Source organism: Mytilus edulis, chromosome 3 (assembly GCF_963676685.1).
Source record: "Mytilus edulis chromosome 3, xbMytEdul2.2, whole genome shotgun sequence".
Lineage (NCBI taxonomy): Eukaryota > Metazoa > Mollusca > Bivalvia > Mytilida > Mytilidae > Mytilus > Mytilus edulis.
In genome coordinates, this window is record NC_092346.1 from 67,446,360 (window position 1) to 67,466,453 (window position 20,094).

General features: G+C 34.1%; 1 protein-coding gene across 1 annotated transcript in view; it reads left to right on the forward strand.

The window, feature by feature from the left end:
• Positions 1-43: 43 nt before the first annotated feature.
• Positions 44-20,094, forward strand: part of LOC139517199 (cholesterol 24-hydroxylase-like) — a 32,267-nt gene continuing 12,216 nt past the window's right edge. Inside the window, exons 1-4 of the mRNA XM_071307924.1 lie at positions 44-312; positions 16,881-16,958; positions 17,448-17,529; positions 18,380-18,453. Coding sequence (XP_071164025.1) covers positions 167-312; positions 16,881-16,958; positions 17,448-17,529; positions 18,380-18,453 — 380 coding nt within the window. The 5' untranslated portion in view covers positions 44-166. The remainder of the gene's footprint in view (positions 313-16,880; positions 16,959-17,447; positions 17,530-18,379; positions 18,454-20,094) is intronic.

A 20,094-nucleotide genomic window follows, 5' to 3' on the forward strand; every position in this document is an offset into this window, starting at 1 on the left:
AGTATCTTGAGTAGTGCTCCAAGATGCAGGAGGAAGATACAATAAAGGAGAATTTTAAGAAAATGGAACATGCTAAAATAAAAAAGTCTGGGAAACCAAACTGTGCAGTATGAAAGGTTGATTTTAACACCACAGAGAAAGATTTATAATAATTTTGTTGGTGACAATGTTTCCAGAACAATTTATAGTCTATTTTCCTTATATTCTTGCTGCCTTAATGACCTTTCTTGCAGTATGCATTGCATATGCTGCCTATCGCATCAATGAGCTTCACAAAATGTATGACCACATTCCGGGACCAGAAAGAACAAGGTAAAGTAACATGTACAGAAGGTCTTTTTCAATTTCTATTAATGGTTAATTGATTCTTTATGATCCTTTTTTACGTAACTGACTCGATTTTCGATTATTGCAACAAAAATCCTTTCAAAACGGATCATTGGAGGCTGATGAATCTTATTTAATCTGTTTACAAATAAATTATACTGGGTCGATGCCTCTGCTGGTGGACTATTAGTCCCCGAGGGTATCACCACCCCAGTAGCCAGTACTTCGGTACTGGCATGAAAATACGGATTTTTTGTGTTATTAAAATTTACTGTTACAAAATGATAGAAATTATTATAAATTAAGGAATGTATCTCCCTCATGCAAAGCTCTGATTCCTTTCACGGATTTGGCTATACTTTTTGGACCTTTTGGATTATAGCTCTTCATCTTTTATTTAAGCTTTGGATTTCAAATATTTTGGCCACGAGCATCACTGAAGAGACATGTATTGTCGAAATGCGCATCTGGTGCAAGAAAATTGGTACCGTTAATTTTATTATACATGTAGGTATATATATGCTCTCTGCCTGATGCAAAATTGGAAACACACAATGTTTCATTGGTTAGAGAGCATACTCCAATCTTCAATAGCAATCATAAGCACCTGTGGTTGAGGTCCTAATCAGAAAGAAATAGCTTTGATTATTTGTAACTATCTTAGTATCTACACTCTCCCCATCCCTAAATTGCCCTTGCAAGGCTATTTCATTTTTTTTTCTGTGACGCCTACCTCACAGAAAAATAATAAAATAGCCTTAGAATAATATTAAAATTATAAGCTTAAAACCTGCATGGAGTCTTTAAACATCCCTAAGTACAAAACCACATACACATGAGACTTCATTTATTTTAGAAAAGTTTTTTTTTATATGAAAACTCAAAATCAATTCCAAAAAAAATAATAATACATATATAAATGTTTTAAATCCTGCTGAATTTGGGCCTACCAAATTGACCTACTTATGAAATGCACTTTGATCCCATTTAATTTAACCCTAGCAACTATCTCCATTATTGAAAAGTAGTTTAACTTTTCCCAACTCGTCCCATGACTAACAAAAAAGAATTTTAAACATTGGCTGAATTTTTAACATTCATGACATATGCTGAATTTTCAACTACATACTTGCCTCACTGTTAAAAGGTGTTTAGTCCCTGTGAATAAAGGCCTCATATCACAATGAATTAAGACCTGCAAAATAACCCCAAAAATTAAAAGGAGATTATCTCTTTGTATTTTTTATTGACCTCATGGGTACATTGTAGGTTGAAGACACCATTTAGGAGATAACTGTATTGTATTTTAAGCTCCAACGGCATATATTGGGGATTTGATGGTCGCAAATTAAGTTTACTGGCGACGTGTTAGTGGAGACAGTAAACAGATATTTGCGACCATTAAATCCCCAATTGATGCCGTTGGAGATTAAAATACCATATTATTATCTTCATTCTAACAAAAGTGACAGAAAATAACGTTAAAACATGTAATTAGATTCTGTCAGATGTAGTCTGCGCCTGCGCGTACGTCCCATAGCATCAATTGTCAATTGATGCCATGTAAATAAGTGACGTTATCCAATCAAAATGAACGTTACAAATGTTGTTGCATTAGAATTTAGGAATAACAGTACTGTAGTTGAAGAGTTGCCACTGTCAATTGTAGATTTGATGGTCGCAAATGCAGTTTTACTGGCGACTCGCAGCGGAGACAGTAAAACGGAGATTTTGCGACTGTCAAATCAAAATTGACCGTGACAACTCTTCAACTACAGTACTCATCAGTTATTCCTATTCTAATGCATTTCAAAAAGAAATAATACGATAAAACTTGAAAAAATGTCTAAATTTGACAAATGAAAAAAAATCCATGAAACTTCATGAATGATTTTGTCGCAAAGACGTCACGGGTAATCGTGACGTCAGACCAATGAAAACTTACAAACTGGAGGTTATTACGTTACCTGTACGCTTCAAGTTCGGATAAAATAACTTAAAAACGTCGAATTCGTGGTAGGTGTTATTTTATTTTGGATTATATAGTAGTAATCGAACATTTGTTGATTCAATCATTTCAAAATGTTTGTCCCTCCTTAGTTACGCCTGGTCATTTGTGGATTTGACGGCAACTTTTAGCGAATGAAAAAAATTGTTACATACAAATTGCATTAGAATAAGCAATCTTCTAGAAAAAGCTGGTGATTCAGGTTTTCAAATTTCTGTAGTAAGTACTGGTTCATTTTCATGATTGATTGAAATGCTGGGTCAATATGGGTAGTTGGTAGTAATGAGGGTAGTAATACCTTTTACCGTCAGACATCAAAAGGTAATTTTCAGATATAACCACACATGGAAGGTTGGGATTTATTTTGGGGGTTATGGTCCCAACCGTTTAGGAATTAGGGGCCCACAGTGGCCCAAAACAAGCATTTATCTAGTTTCAGGACAATAAGTTGTGTAATTCAAATGCTCTGAAATTGTACCACAATGTTCAATACCATTAAGTAGAAGATTGGGATTTATTTTTAGGGTTTAGGGGCAAACAGTCTAGAAATTAAGGGCCAAAAAGAGGCCAAAAACCAGCATTTTTGTAGTTTCGGGACAATAACTTGTGTATATCTGTATGAATCTCTCTGACTGTATTGTAATAAACAAATAAAACTTGATACTTTGCCTTGTGTTACTTTTATGCTCAAAATCTATATCGAAGGCGCCCATACAAAGGTACAAAGTAACGTCATAATCATAATACGTAAATATGGGAAACATAACGTTAACATTTGCATTATATTCTCAACATACTGGGGGGCCCACAAAAGTATATCTTTGTATAAAATTGAAATATTTCTTTAACTGTCTATATATGAAAAAATATGATTTAGAATATGATAGGCAATTACTGTCTCTAGAAATCACTATGATAAAATTAAAAATTAACAGTCTCTTAAACGATTTTAAAATCGGACACAAATTAATGTCCAAGAATTTGTCCAAGTTTTAATGTTTTCCTTTGCAAGCATAGCTGCCTTTCGCATAGGCACTGTTCTTCTGGTATTAAATTCATTCATCTCATTTGCTTTTTTGGGAAGTTCCGCTTCGTTGATCTCTAACGGATAAAGTTTGACAATCTGGGCATGTCCTACGACCACTGTTAGATCTGATCAATCCATCATTTCCAACAACTAATTCTTCAACAATTGCTTTTTTCCACCGAGTTTGTGGTTTTTTGTCATAAAATTGTACAATATCCCTGATGCGGATGTTGATTTTGTTGTCCCTTCTCTTTTTATGAAATTCTCTAACGTTATCAGTTCTCTGTTTTGTATTAACATCTATTGGTAAGATCTCATGATCATGTTTCCATGGCAACTTCGATACATATCTATTTTCATGAAATTCTACTGATGTTTTTTTGGTACATATTTTCATCCTCGTGTTCTGTGTCGACTTCTCCTAGTGACTCTACTTGAAACTCTTCCGGTTTATGATTTGTCACAATGTTGAACAATCCCCAAGGGTGACTGGGGAATAGAAATATGGTCACTTGGTCTTCTCCCGACCGGCAGTAAAACGCTTGCCGAAGTGGGGCGTCCGTTTGGCTGTGCGGGATGTATCAAGTTCGCAGTCACGTCCGGTCAGAAGGGGGACGTTAAATCCGATGACTCGTGTAAAGAGAGTGCCACGCTCTTTGCACGTTAAGAACCCTTACAACAACTCTTTGAGGGGTCCGTAGGTGGCCTGTTGCAAGGCAAAATTTCTGACCCTATCCAATATACCCTCATTTTCCAGTGGCAGTCCAAATTTCCCTGACCATCATCCCAGATGGCCTCTATTGTATCAACCTACCTATTGTTTTTATTGTGAACTTGTTCTAGTCCTGAACATGCATGAAATATTTGCCACTGGACGTTAAGCAACCAACAATCAATCAATCAATGTTGAACATTCCTACAGCTCCCGATTTTTGATTCACATCTCGTGATGTTGGACCCGACAATAGGTAACCGAGTTTAGACTTAACTGCTGTCGGACCTTTTCCTCTAATAAGGGTATCTTCTATAAAATCCCAGTAAAGATCAGCTTCATCAGTAAAGATATACTAAAACTGTTGTCGTTTGTGATCGTGTGTGCTAATCTTAATCCTTTTAGATGTCTGCAATCTCGGATATTATTTTCACTATATTTTGTGATCAGACTTGCTATAGTAGGAACTACTAAAAACTTCAATGGGTATTTTCTCATCTTCTATTGGCTCAATGTATATAATTGCTTTCGGTAAGTGTTGAACTTTAGTGCTTGTATTTCCAAATGTAGAAAGATTAATCAATTCGGTACCTTCTGTCTTAATATCTAGTTTTGAAGCTAATTCCTCGGTAACGAAAGAACGCTGTGCTCCTTCATGGAACAATATATTTGTGTTCATTCCTTGATGTTCACTCCAAACTGGTGCTACAGCGGTTTTCAATAATGCGCTAGAACGGGATTGTATCTAGGACAAATGAAAACTTGTGGCGGTGGCAATACTTCCATTGTTGACTATGGCGTTAACTGACATATCATATCTACTTACATTATTGGTTTTATCAAAGTACGATCTGTCGGTATTTCGGGTACATATACTAGTATGGTGATTCTTGTTACAGAATCTGCATTGAAATTGAGATCTAATTTCACTTGCTTAGTGCGTTCCCAAGCAATTAAAGCATAATTTCTTGTGTTTAATAATTGTTATCCGGTGTTCATAATCTGGAACTTTTGAGCATTGTGCGGGGTCGTGCATATTGTAGCAAGAAATGCAAGGTTTCTGACAAATATTGTGCTTTGGCGGTATTCTAATCTATCTTGTATATTCGCGGCTTATCTCTCTTATCAGCCCTTGTCAAAAATGATGCTATAGGCGGTAAATTTTCATTAACTTCATCGGTTTCAAATCTATTTTGTATTTGTGTGTAATCTCTATTATTGGCGAAAGTAAAAAATGACGCTGTAGACAGTAAAGTGTCAATAAACACATCGGTGCGTTTCTCTCCAGCTTCTAAAATTGTGATTTCTTTCAATATCCTATGTCTTAATCCTTTTAATTCCCAATTATAGGTTCCGTTTTCTCTTGCTAAATTTTGTCTTACAGCTTACGGTAGCTTATTCAAGATGATTGGGATGAGCAGTGTGCCATATGAATCTCCCGATCTGCCTAATGTTCTAGACCTCTTATATATATATGTTTCTTGTCTGTCGTAATAATTTTATATATATGTTTCTTTTCTGTCGTAATAATTTCGGAGGCTAATAAGGTTGTATTGCGGTGCAGGAAGTTGTAATTGGGCTTGCATGTAAGCATTTGTGATTTTCTGTGGCTGACCGAAGCGTTCTTTCAATAATTTAATTGCTTCCGTATAATTATTGTTTGTGAGCGGTAGTCCATCAATGCATCGAACGGCTTCATTATTAAGTTGCGATTTCAAATGTGAATTTCTGTTTGTTGGTAAGTGTTGGATTATAGTGAACAGATGATTTCAATTGAGTCCCAAAAAGTTTGCCACATGAGTGTTTCTCCTGTAAATGTAGGTAAGGTGAGTTTCGGAAGTTGGTGATTTTGGGTAACGTTGGGCGGAACATAGTACATTTGTTGTTGAACAGAGCTATATGTATTTTATACTGAACTATGCTGATTCGTATTTTCCGTTGATTGATTAGGCAAGGTGGTAATATTCAAAGTTGGTGAATTTGAGTATTGTTTACGAATGTGTCTAACTTTTGTATTCAGAAAGAATTTATACTCATCTGTCTGTAGAATTTCATCCTCAACATCCTCATCCTTTGTTAAATTAAGAACTTCTTCATTCAAAGCACTAATAATCTTCTGTTTTTGCAAAAGTGTTTCTAATAATTCTGTACTTTCTTCTATCTCCAAAACCTGCTCTTCTTCCGATTTTCTCAAAAGTCTAGTTACAGCACTTTTATGGCCTGCTCTCACCGCTTTCAGTTTACTTTCCATGGTGTCACAGCACCAAAATGTATTGTAATAAATGAATAAAACTCAATACTTTGCATTGTGTTACTTTTATGCTCAAAATCTATATCGAAGGCGCCCATACAAAGGTACAAAGTAACGTCATAAACATAAGATGTAAATACAGGAAACATAACGTTAACATTTGCATTATATTCTCAACACTTACACTGTACCACAAGGTTCCATATGACGAATGCTTGGATTCAGTTTTGGGTTAATATCCCTGAACATCAAGAAATAAGGGGCCAAAAAAGGGTAAAAAAGAAGCATTTTTCTAGTTTACAGATAATAACTTGTGTTTTTAAGGGCATACAATACAGTTACAAGGGAGGTAATGATGTTGCTAACGTAAAATGTTATTTTTGCGACGTCAAACTATGACAAATCTGGAAAAGATGCATTTTTCGACTGATTTTTATCATTCAAACTGATTTGATTTGAAAACGAGTGCATGGACCCCTATTTTTTAAAATTACATTTTGTTTCATTTTGCAGGGAGATTATGTGGACCAAATTTTATAAAACTGTAAATAGTGCAATTTTTTTAATTTTGATAAAGATGCAGCAAAAAATTACGTTTTTTTTCTCAATTCATGACCATTTGATTAATATGAGTTATTTCTGAATAAAACATGCATAAATTTTTAGAATACTTATAAATACAGAAATTATAAATTATTTAACAAAAAACAGTTTGTGTTTATCTTTTAAAACAAAAAAGTTATGGCTTTCTTTCGAAAAGGGAAAATACGGCCACAAATCCGAATTTTGAGCAAATATACAAAATTTTGACCTCATTTAACTCAAAAAGTAGCACATGAAGGTATATATTTTATTACATATTTGATTTAGTCAGGCAAAAAATAGCCTATATGGAAATTTTCATGAAACTGTAAATACGGGATCAAAACTGTATCGTATGCCCTTAAGTGTATGGATCTCTCTGAAATTATACTACAAGGTTTCTTACTACAAAGGAAAGGCTGGAATTGAGTTTTGTGGTTCTTGCTCCAAGGGGGGTTTCAATTACTTAAGCTAGAGGCCAAAAAAGGGGCACAAATAAGCATTTTTGTAGTTTTCAGTCAATAACTTGTGTTTCTCTCTGAAATTATACCACAAATTTCCTTACTACAAAGAGATTGGTTAGGGGAAAAAAAGGGGGGGGGGGGGGGGGGTTATGGCTCAAATCATTAAGCAATTAGGGGCAAAAAAGGGGGAAAACAAGGGTTTTTTGGTTGAAGGACAATTTAGACAATTTAAAAGCAGTGTAAGGGAGGTAACCCAATTGAAATTTAAAGATACTCTTATATCTGTTTGATTACTTGATTACCTCCCTTACACTGCTTGAAAATTATGTATTAAGAAATGATGATTGTCTTAGGGGTCATCCATAATTGTCAACCATTTTCCAAAGTGTACAAAACGTACACTTGGGGGGAGGGGGATAAAAAATCAACATTTTTACCGTACGCCTTTTTGTCGAGCCTGCAACTTTTGTTGCAGAAAGCTCGACATAGGGATAGTGATCCGGCGGCAGCTACGGCGGCGGCGTTAGCTCACTTCTTAAAAGCTTTATATTTAAGAAGGTGGAAGACCTGGATGCTTCATACTTTGTATATAGATGCTTCATGTTACGAAGTTTCCGTCAGTCACATGTCCAATGTCCTTGACCTCATTTTCATGGTTCAGTGACCACTTGAAAAAAAAGTTCAAATTTTTTGTAACGTTGAATTCTCTCTTATTGTAAGTAATAGGATAACTATATTTGATATGTGCGTACCTTGCAAGGTCCTCGTGTCTGTCAGACAGTTTTCACTTGACCTCGACCTCATTTCATGGATCAGTGAACAAGGTTAAGTTTTGGTGGTCAAGTCCATATCTCAGATACTATAAGCAATAGGGCTAGTATATTCGGTGTATGGAAGGACTGCAAGGTGAACATGTCCAAGTGGCAGGTGTCATCTGACCTTGACCTTATTTTCATGGTTCAGTGGTTATAGTTAAATTTTTGTGTTTTGGTCTGTTTTTCTCATACCATATGCAATAGGTCTACTATATTTGTTGTATGGAATGATTGTTAAGTGTACATGTCTAGCCGGCAGATGTCATGTGACCTTGACCTCATTTTCATGGTTCAGTGGTCAAAGTTACGTTTTTGAGTTTTGGTCTTTTTATCTAATGCTATATGCCATAGGTCAACTATATTTGGTGTATGGAAATATTTTATGATCTTTATGTTAGTCGAGCAGGTTTTATTTAACCGTGACCTCATTTTCACGGTTCGTTGCACAGTGTTAAGTTTTTGTGTTTTGGTCTATTTTTCTTAAACTATAAGTAATGTGTCAACTATATATGTTGTATAGAAGCATTGTTAGCTGTACCTGTCTGCCTGGCATGGTTCATCTGACCTGGACCTCTTTTTCAAGGTTCATTGGTCTTTGATTAGTTATCTTGGTTAATGTTAAGTTTATGTGACAGTTGTAATAAAGCTTAGCTTTATACTTAGGACTATCAACATAATATCAATGATTAGTATAGAAGGCGAGACATTTCAGTGTGTGCACTCTTGTTTTTTTATTTCCAGAATTTATTTCGTTTCCGTAGGGAAGGTCGATGTATAAAATTGAGAATTGGCTTGGGTGTGTTTCTCTTCTTTTTTCTTCTTCATTATTTTCCCTTGATGATATTTATTTCGATATCATAATTTTCCTCTATCCGGATTGAACGATTAAAAGATCAAATCATATGAAAACTAAATCTTTCAAAAATGTAAACTTGTAAAAAAATTTTAAACAAAAAGCTTTCAAGCATTTCTCAGTACCCCCGATTGTCAATTTCACCTGCTTTATTATAGATCGTTATCGTTTCACTCTGTTTATTATAAACAAAACTGATGGAAACACTAAATTCTTTGAATGTTTAGATTTTGACAAGACGCCATTTTGTGAAAAGATTTTAAACTGGTCCTTCAATTAATTTCCTTGTAATGTATTCCAAAACAGTAAACCGGAAGTAAACTTATTTTCTTAGTATAAGCCTCCTTTAATTAGGAGCACCTCCATATGAAGTTTAACCTTAACCTTCAAAATTATCCATCAACAACTGTCAATCCATACTTTACCAATGCAAACAACCATGCATTTCCCTTTCTTTGATTCTTAGCATAGTTTATGTGCCCTTTTGTTAATCTTTTGCATGCTCTAAGTGCTCTTTTTCATTGGAGTTCCCACTGTGTGATAGGGGAAACACTAATCTTTGAACTCTTTATTCTAACAAAACACAAGCATCACAGATAGATGTCATCAAACAAAACAGTCAGATATGTTTTAGTTTGTTTTCAATGCAAATTTCTATATTAAACCAAAATATAATAAACAGGATCTTCTTTTTATTTAGAATGATTGATTCCTCTCTTGAAATCTGAAAATGGTTGATGTACACTTTTTGAGGGAGGGTGGGGGGTCTGAAAAAGTGTACGTTTTGTACACTTTGTAAAATGGTTGACAATTATGGATGACCCCTTACTGTTAGTCAATATTAATTTTAACCATGACTGTATGTCATTTTATATTTCAATAATTTATGATGCAAGGCCGTAGCTAGGCATCTTATTTTAGTGATGCAAAATAGTTGAGCCAAGCGAGGGTATGAAATGAATCAATGGTGCAAAATCCTGCATTCTAGACATTTTTAGAGAGTTTGATAATGTTTTGAATTTGGACACTTTTTATATAAATTTTTTATATTCTAAGACTTTTACTAACACCAAATTTTTAACAAGTTTATTTAAATTTATATGTAAGATAATCATCCAAATATCACTGATTTGAGTCTGCTGCCAGAACATAGAACAAACATGGATTCAGTAGAGTTTGCCAAATTTTTCTATTGACGGTTCAGTCAAATCGTTTCAGAATCATACTTTGGTCTGCTGATATCCTTATCGCGATGAACATGGAGCATGGCAAGACCGCACAATCTCTTGCCACTCATGCATGCTCTTTTCCAAGTTTTCAGTCGTTTCAGGGCAGTCTATGTTTCTAAAGGTAGCACATTATCAACAACAATGATCAATGTCTTCTTCCAATTCCTTCTCCATCAGCAATTCGTTAGCAGCATCAGTAGTAACAGTTTTGTTTGCAAAAGGGAATTAAGCTTTGCTGTAAGCACCATCATATAGTCGCAGTTACAAAATATTAAACTTGCTTTTATGCTGACAAAGAGTAGACAAACTAGGGATAGAATGAGATAAGATACAGGTATATGATTCTATCTATAGATTAAGTATATCTGATATGGGTACAGGGTAAATTGGAATGGAGTTTTTGACGTTTACATGTAGGTCTGTAATTTCAAATTATTTCTGGAAATAATTGGTGGTATTTTAGTTCCAGAATCTATAAATTTAGGGGTTAGGGGTTGGGGTGTCCGATTCCGAAACCCCGAACATAAAGAAACAAAATTCCGTAGTCCTGAATAAGTAAAGACGAAATCCTGTGTTAAAGGTTTTACCATTCCTCAATAATATAAAATTGGAATTTGGGATATTCTTTCAATTTTTAGCTCACCTGGCCCAAAGGGCCAAGTGAGCTTTTCCCATCACTTTGCGTCCGTCGTCGTTAACTTTTACAAAAATCTTTTCCTCTGAAACTACTAGGCCAAATTAAACGAAACTTGACCAATCATCATTGGGGTATCTAATTTAAAAAATGTGTCGGGTGACCCGTTAACCAACCAAGATGGCCGCCATGGCTGAAAATAGAACATAGGGGTAAAATGCAGTTTTTGGCTCATAACTCAAAAACCGAAGCATTTAGAGCAAATCTGACAAGGGGTTAAATCGTTTATCAGGTCATGATCTATCTGCCCTAAACTTTTCTTCGGATGAATCGGACAACCCGTTGTTGGGTTGCTGCCCCTGAATTGGTAATTTTAAGGACATTTTGCTGTTTTTGGTTATTATCTTGAATATTATTATAGATAGAGATAAACTGTAAAAACCAATAATGTTCAGCAAAGTAAGATTTACAAATAAGTCAACATGATGGAAATGGTCAATTGACCCCTAAGGAGTTATTTAACTAACATTTTCCACTGAAACTACTGGGCCAAGTTCATTACAGATAGAGACAATTGTAAGCAGCAAGAATGTTCAGTAAAGTAAGATGTACAAACACATCACTATCACCAAAACATAATTTTGTCATGAATCCATCTGCTTCCTTTGTTTAAAAGAGGGACGAAAGATACCAAAGGGACAGTTAAACTCATAAATCTAAAACAAACTGACAACGCCATGGCTAAAAATGAAAAAGACAAACAGAAAAACTATAGTACACATGACACAACATAGAAAACTAAAGAATAAACAACACGAACCCCACCAAAAACTAGGGGTGATCTCAGGTGCTCCGAAAGGGTAAGCAGATCCTGCTCAACATGTGGCACATAGACCAAGGTGAGCGACACAGGCTCTTTAGAGCCTTTAGTTAAGGTTAAAGAAACATGGATAAAAACTAATCCATGCATGTTTCATATTATTTATATTTTAAATTCTCCCTCGCCCTGCTCGTCCGAATTTAAAGCATTTAATTTCTAATTCAATAGGCTATAAACAAGACAAACACAGATATAGGATTAGTTGCTCGCAGTAACATCTTATTTTCTCTTGCGATACAATATTTTATTTTACTGAATTGTACATATGTCTTCAATCGAAACATTATATAAACACATGACATATAACATTGTTCCTCTTTCGCATCGTTTCTTTTCCCCCGGCTAATGCCTCCAACGCCTGTACGTACAATAAACATAGCAGCAACTGCACATATACCTATGTGACCAACTTCAATCCGACGTAACTGCGAGCACCTTCGATACTAATACATTTAAATCCCAAACTTTATATAGTACCTTTAAACCCCACCCATAAAAACCGCCAAAACTTTCCTCGTGCCTCCTGCACCTAACATCAAACTTATAAATAGTACATACTGTTACAAAACCAGTATCCAAACTAGTTATACTAGTTCCCATCTGTAAATATTAACTACAAATAGCAAACGGGAAAAACCCTATTTCAAACGAAATAAAATACATTTAAATTCTCCCTCGCCCTGCTCGTCCGAATTTAAAGCATTTAATTTCTAATTCAATAGGCTATAAACAAGACAAACACAGATATAGGATTAGTTGCTCGCAGTAACATCGAAACAAAGGAAATGAAACAGTTCAGAATAAGATGCTGATATAAAAAGTCTTTTGAGATATTGCTAATTGAAGATAAATCTTCAACCACTAAACTGGACCAATATCAGTTTCAAGTCGACAATCGGAACGTCAAATACGACATATAACCGGAAGCTTCCGCAATAGATGGTTATGCAGACAAATGTTTTGCAAATCTTGAATCGATGGATAATTTCTCAAACTGTTTTCCTTGATTCTGTAAAAAGAAGAACACAATCAAAACTTCATACATACATGTACTTGTATCTTAATCAGATAAACATTAAACTCTATAGATATATACATATTTCATATCTATATACATCAACTTCTAATCATACTATGTGATTCTTTATGTTACACACTGCAACATAGCTCATGAAAGTCTAAACATATATGCATCTCAGATCTACATACATCAACTTCTAATCACACTGTGATACTTTATTTCACACTGCGCAACATAGCTCATGAAAGTCTAAACATATATGCATCTCAGATCTACATACATCAACTTCATATCACACTGTGTGATCCTATTGTTACATTCATAAAAATCTAAACATATATATATATATATATATATCTATTATATCAACAACAACAAAAAACAAAGTCTACAGCTATGTCTGAAGCTCTGACTTTGTACAAGGTTTCTTATTATCTTTGTTACATTTTTATTATCGATTTTAAATTAAAAAAAGTTTTCCGCTCAATATGTTATGTACCATGTGTACAGACTGTAAAATATTACTGCTTACCGTTTTAAAATCTCTCCTAGTTGAACTCTTGGTACTGTCCGATTTATCTCACATAAAAACGGGCTACTTTTTATACCTACACCTGCATATTTGTGGCATCCGGGAAATAATTAGCACATACATAAGGTCTCCAATATGGTACTAAAACTCTGATCGTTTTATAGTAAATGCGACCTGCTGATAAAATAAAATCAAAATTGTGGTATTTAATGAAAAAACATATAAAATTGATGATTATTACAAGTCTCATCTTCAAATCAATTGTATACATATATTTAATTATGTACAAAAGTTAATGCCTTCATATTTAATCTTTTGTTTTCTGTATATTAATTTAACTATACAACATCCCATGGTGCATTGTGCAACCAATCACATCGCTCCCAGCGACAACATTCCATGGTGCACTACACTGTGCAACCAATCACATCGCTCCCAGCGACAACATTCCATGGTGCACTACACTGTGCAACCAATCACATCGCTCCCAGCGACAACATTCCATGGTGCACTACACTGTGCAACCAATCACATCGCTCCCAGCGACAACATTCCATGGTGCACTACACTGTGCAACCAATCATATCGCTCCCAGCGATCTAATAAAATAAATTTCATACATACCATTTCAAACTCATCTGTAACTCGTATCACTCTTCGTGACAAAATCATCTCTCTGCGAGAAGATTTAAACATATGTTGTTTCCATGTCTCAAATCTAGTACAAGTCTTACAAATTCTTTACATGAACTTTGTACTGAAACAGTAATCAGATTTTATACAAAAGGTGGACACTGTAATATTTAGTGAGCATTTCATCTATCAACTTTTAAATAAAAGTTGCATGCTTAAAAGCTGATTTGTTTTTCATATTAATGAACTCAACATGGTTCACATGATGATTATTACAAGTCTCATCTTCAAATCAATTGTATACATATATTTAATAATGTACAAAAAGTTAATGCCTTCATATTTAATTTTTTTTTTTTTTTTTTTTTTTTGTACATTAATTAAACTATACAACATCCCATGGTGCATTGTGCAACCAATCACATCGCTCCCAGCGACAACATTCCATGGTGCACTACACTGTGCAACCAATCACATTGCTCCCAGCAACAACATTCCATGGTGCACTACACTGTGCAACCAATCACATCGCTCCCAGCGATCTAATAAAATAAATTTCATACATACCATTTCAAACTCATCTGTAACTCGTATCACTCTCCGTGACAAAATCATCTCACTGCGAGAAGATTTAAACATATGTTGTTTCCATGTCTCAAATCTAGTACAAGTCTTACAAATTCTTTACCTGAACTTTGTACTGAAACAGTAATCAGATTTATACAAAAGATGGACACTAATATTTAGTGAGCATTTCATCTATCAACTTTTAAATAAAAGTTGCATGCTTAAAAGCTGATTTGTTTTTCATATTAATGATGAACTCAACATGGTTCACATGGTTCAGTATTGAATGGAAATATATAACCAAATTCTGTAGTATTTTAAAATAAAATCATAAACCTGTAAAACGGTTTTTAAAAGAACACAAATATATTGATTTTCGCTTCTAACTTAATAATACGTTCCAGGCATGATTTCAGAATGTAAATAAAGTCAACATTATACTCAACTCCGTCATGTGAAAACATGTTCCTCTTTCGCATCGTTTCTTTTCCCCCGGCTAATGCCTCCAACGCCTGTACGTACAATAAACATAGCAGCAACTGCACATATACCTATGTGACCAACTTCAATCCGACGTAACTGCGAGCACCTTCGATACTAATACATTTAAATCCCAAACTTTATATAGTACCTTTAAACCCCACCCATAAAAACCGCCAAAACTTTCCTCGTGCCTCCTGCACCTAACATCAAACTTATAAATAGTACATACTGTTACAAAACCAGTATCCAAACTAGTTATACTAGTTCCCATCTGTAAATATTAACTACAAATAGCAAACGGGAAAAACCCTATTTCAAACGAAATAAAATACATTTATTTATCTGTAAAGAGAAAGATTAAAGTTCGTGAAATGAATACGCAGACAGGACTGCATGCCCCCTTGCGATGCCCAGTATACATGTACTTGATTTGTCAAAAGTTGATGAAACGGAGAAATGAATACAACTGCCCCCTTCCAAAGACCAGTACTTGATTTGTCAGTCTACTTATCGTTTTTGGATTGTACCAATGAAGTTATATGCAATACTCATTGCAGACTCTGTTCACAAAAATAGTTTACTAGAATTATTCTTTCTTTACCTTCGGTGTTGCTTTTCCTTTTTCTGCAATAGCCTGTTTTTAACTAGAGATCCATGATGATTATCGTTACTAGGTTAATGTAATTGAGAAACTTCACCCGTTGAGATGCTGAGTTATAATATCCTGAGGAAGAATAGTTTAAAAGGAATGATGACAAGTTATAGAAATCAAGGTTGAGACAGAACAACAAATGACTATTATATTTATATAGATGTATACAAAAAAATAATCAGTGTCGAAATTGCCTCAAGGGTAGCTACGGCCTTGATGATGTATTTAAATGAGTAGTTATTGTTGCCAACTCGACTTGAAATTTGAATTGAGATTATTTTTGGAATAAGGAAATGGAGGGGGGGAGGTGAAAAAAATGGGGAGGGGAGGGGGGTAAAAAAAATTTCATTTCAGATTTCAGAAATTAAAAAAAAAAATTCTTTAAAAAAATTGTTTTGAGGGGATTAATAATCAACAGCATAGTGTTTTGCTTAAAAGCAAAAATAAAAAAATTTCAAGTTCATTAGATCACATTCATTCTGTGTCAGAAACCTTCTTGCTGTGTCATCTTTTTAATCACAATCAATATTCCGAGCTGTGTCAAGCTTGAATGTTGTGTCCATACTTGCCCCAACTGTTCAAGGTTCGACCTCTGCGGTCGTTTAAAGCTTCACCCTGCGGAGCATCTGGTTTATCATCTAAAAGAAAGTGTATATTTTATCTTCATGCACAAAAAATCACCATTAACTTCATTTGGCAAGATCTTTTACCGATATTCGTATTCGTCATGAAGGTATCCCCACATCTACCCTTAGTAATGGTAGAGCTATAGTTTGGGGCAAGTTGACACACCTTTATTCATCTGAATTAAAACTTATTTTCACAAGTGGGGTGAGTTGAATGCCTAAATACCATGGGATTTTACTCTTTTTCTTGTGAGTGGAGTTAACAGGTCTAGCAGAATTATGACTCTAGAGCCAGTTGTCTCTTTTTCGATCAGAGGTATGGTCACAGTCTCTCTGTGTGTCCTTTATCTACATTAATGACAGTGATGAGTTGTATTGTCATTACTGGTATGGCACTTTTCAGATCTACCAGACACCTACGTTTTCTGCCTGTTTGTGCATACTTTAATTTTTCAATATTTTTGTCCCTACAAAATCTATCATTCAGTTTCACCACACAGCTCTTTATAATTATAAACGCTACATATACTAACATTTATTTAATTTGATTTTAATTCGATGAGAAGTTTTATTTTCTTTTTCAGTTTTTGGACTGGAAATTTGAATTATATTACGACAGCAGACAAGGAAGGAAAACATTTTGGAGATCTATTACTTGATTTGTATGTATACAAAATTTTTCTCCATTTCTATAAAAACAAGAAGTTAGGGATTAACATAAAAATTACACAAAACTAAACAGCATATAAGTCTTTGGACAGTAAACATTTAGAGGTCACCATTTTTTAAACAAACTTTGTAATTGCAGTTCTTTTAAATGATTTTGTGTATTAAACTTTTTCTTTCAGAATCAGTTAACACTATCTTCTTTCAACATGTTCCAAGTTTATTTTCTATTCCTCTTTCCAGCTTTTTTCCTTTGCACTTTTGCTGTGTTTGATTGTCTAACTTCTAACAAGAGGTGTTATGAACAGTAAAATCTATTTTGAACCTCTTAGTTTAATGACAATATGGTTTTTCATTTTCAGTAAATCTGTAGTTTTTAATATTAAAAAAAAAATGAAAATAAGTTTATTAAAGGTGCTGTGTGATTGTGTAACTTCTAACAAGATGTGTTAACAGTAAATTCATATTTTAAGATTTTATTTCAGAGTAAAGAAATATGGACATACATTTAAATTGATTCTGATTTCTAAACCATTAGTGGTTTCAGTTAACCAAGAAGCAGTTAAGGTTTGTAAAACATATTTTAAAATAAAACCCATATGTATGACTATTAACAAATGCATACCAATTTCTTCATAAGTTCATCCAGACCTATTTCTCCATTAATCCAGAGGCGGATTTAGGGGGGGGGAGGGGGCAGGGGCCCGCCCGGGCCCTCCTTTTTTGGGAAAAAAATGGTTGCTTATATAGGGAATCACTAAAGCGTGACTGGAGCGGGCCCCCTCTTAGGTCAGTCAGTTATGAAAATTTCTGGATCCGCCACTGTAATCCATTTTGTATTGTAAATTTAAAGGGTTATGAAATGGATGTTCATGAAAATGAAATGTCAGCTAATGTTTATGTCATAAGATCATTTTATGCTGTTCTTCATTTAGTTTTGTCTTGGATTCTTCAATGATGAACATGCATGTATGCTCATTCTTTACATTAAAAGATCAAAATGGCTTCTAGCATTGACCTAATGCTACTATGACTATGAACAACAGCTAATGTTCATGTCATAAGATCATTTTATGCTGTTCTTCATTTAGTTTTGTCTTGGATTCTTCAATGATGAACATGCATGTATGCTCATTCTTTACATTAAAAGATCAAAATGGCTTCTAGCATTGACCTAATGCTACTATGACTATGAACAACAGCTAATTGCATCTTTTAACTTCAGTTGATATAAAACTCCTAAAGTTTTGATATTCAATATTTAGGTTCTGGTTGGCATTATAAATGTAATAACAACATACCTAAGTTTGGGATGAGTTTGTGCTTTTTATGCTCTTGTAGCAAACAATACTGTACTAATCTAGGGGATTTCTTTAATAGGAAAATTCATACTAATAAATAGAAAATGATGTTATAGGCATTGTTAGTAACTGGTGGTCACAAGAAGTCAGATGATATCTATAAAAGAGCAAGCAAAGTATTTGGAAAAAGGTAACATTTAGATGTTTTAAAATGCAGACATCATATGACTTCTATATAACAGTCAATGATAATTCTTATGATCCACTTCATAGTTACTAATTTTTTGTTAGCAAAAAGTTAAAGATGGAAAATAAAGAATATGTATAATTGACCTTATAAACTACTTTCATGCAAGGAATTTTATGTTCAAACGTACACAATCAAAGAGGACTAAGCAAAAGGCAGATACAACATTTTTGCTTGTTTCCAGACTCCCATTTCAAACTCTCAATAGTGAAAAACTATTGAGTCAGAACTCTGGCTGCTATAACATCAGCAATTGTTTACAATGTTGATTTATTTAACAGATTCAGAGCTAGATTTCAAATCCTAATCATACCTGCCAACTGTCACTATTTGCGGGGGATTTCCCCCATGGAGGCTCCCAAATGGAAATTTTGAAAGAGTAATTTTGTCCACAATTTTAAACAAAACAGATAATTTTACAATGGCTATAGGCTTGTAAAAGTATGAAGATTCCAAAAAACAACTTTAACATATATTTGAAGCCCCCATTGGAGGTTTTGTGGGACTATGGGTGTAATTTTGCACGTAAAAACCCAATGGGCATTTAGAAAAGTTGGCAGGTATGCCTAATGGGTCTGCTAAAGAAAGGGTCTAAAAATTTTACATTTTTCAAAGGAATATACTATAACAAGAATTGTGAATAAGTGTATATAATTCTTAAATGATTTGCATATTCAGTGATATTGTTTGCCTCAAATTACAGCCGAAATTCTGCCTTTTCCCCTAGAGAAAATTCCCAATTACTAAAAAAATGGCTTAAAATTCCTCCCAAAAAGTTTTACATATTCCCCAAACAGTGATGACATTGGTAGTAATGGTTGTAAATATCGTATTCATGTTATTATTTTGATATTAGAAAGCACTTTTGAGATCCTGTTTTCTGATCAGAATCATCATGGTGTTTGTAAAACATGTAGTTTTCAAAGGATTAAGTACCATCATTGCTTCTGTTTCTTTCCCCTCTCCGAAAAGTACCTTTCTGGTTGAAAATGTCTGACAACCAAAATATACATGAAAAAACAGTGCAAAAAGACAGCAAAGGTCAGCAAAACCTCGGGGATGTGTTTAGAATAAAATATACAAATTTCCCAATTTCAATAAAAAATATGCATTTTTCCCAATAAAAAACGGTAGAGGTAGTTTTGAAAAAAGACAACATTATCACTGATATTAGGGAATACTTTAATTTGATTAGTTGAGAGGACTTCCAGTAGTTGTTCTTGATGTTGTTTATTTTTTCGATAGACAACATTGACTAAAATTCTTTTCGTAACTAATGTAAACAAGATGGCGATGATAATAACACAATCAAGATTGACCTCAACAAAATTTATTTTCACTTTGTCTTAATCGTTTAATTAAATAATAAAGACAAAACATTTCATTTGAATGATAAAAAGAGTTCTTGAAGATTATTTTTTATCAGATAGTAAATTTCATTGAGTACATATTTTTGCATTAACCAAATAATATATTCATGTGCCAGGCCAATTCAATCAGGACTACTTTTATGTGTATACCACACTTTACCCACCTGTTGCCTATTTAGACCACATGTTGTAAAAGTAAAAGATTAGAATAAAA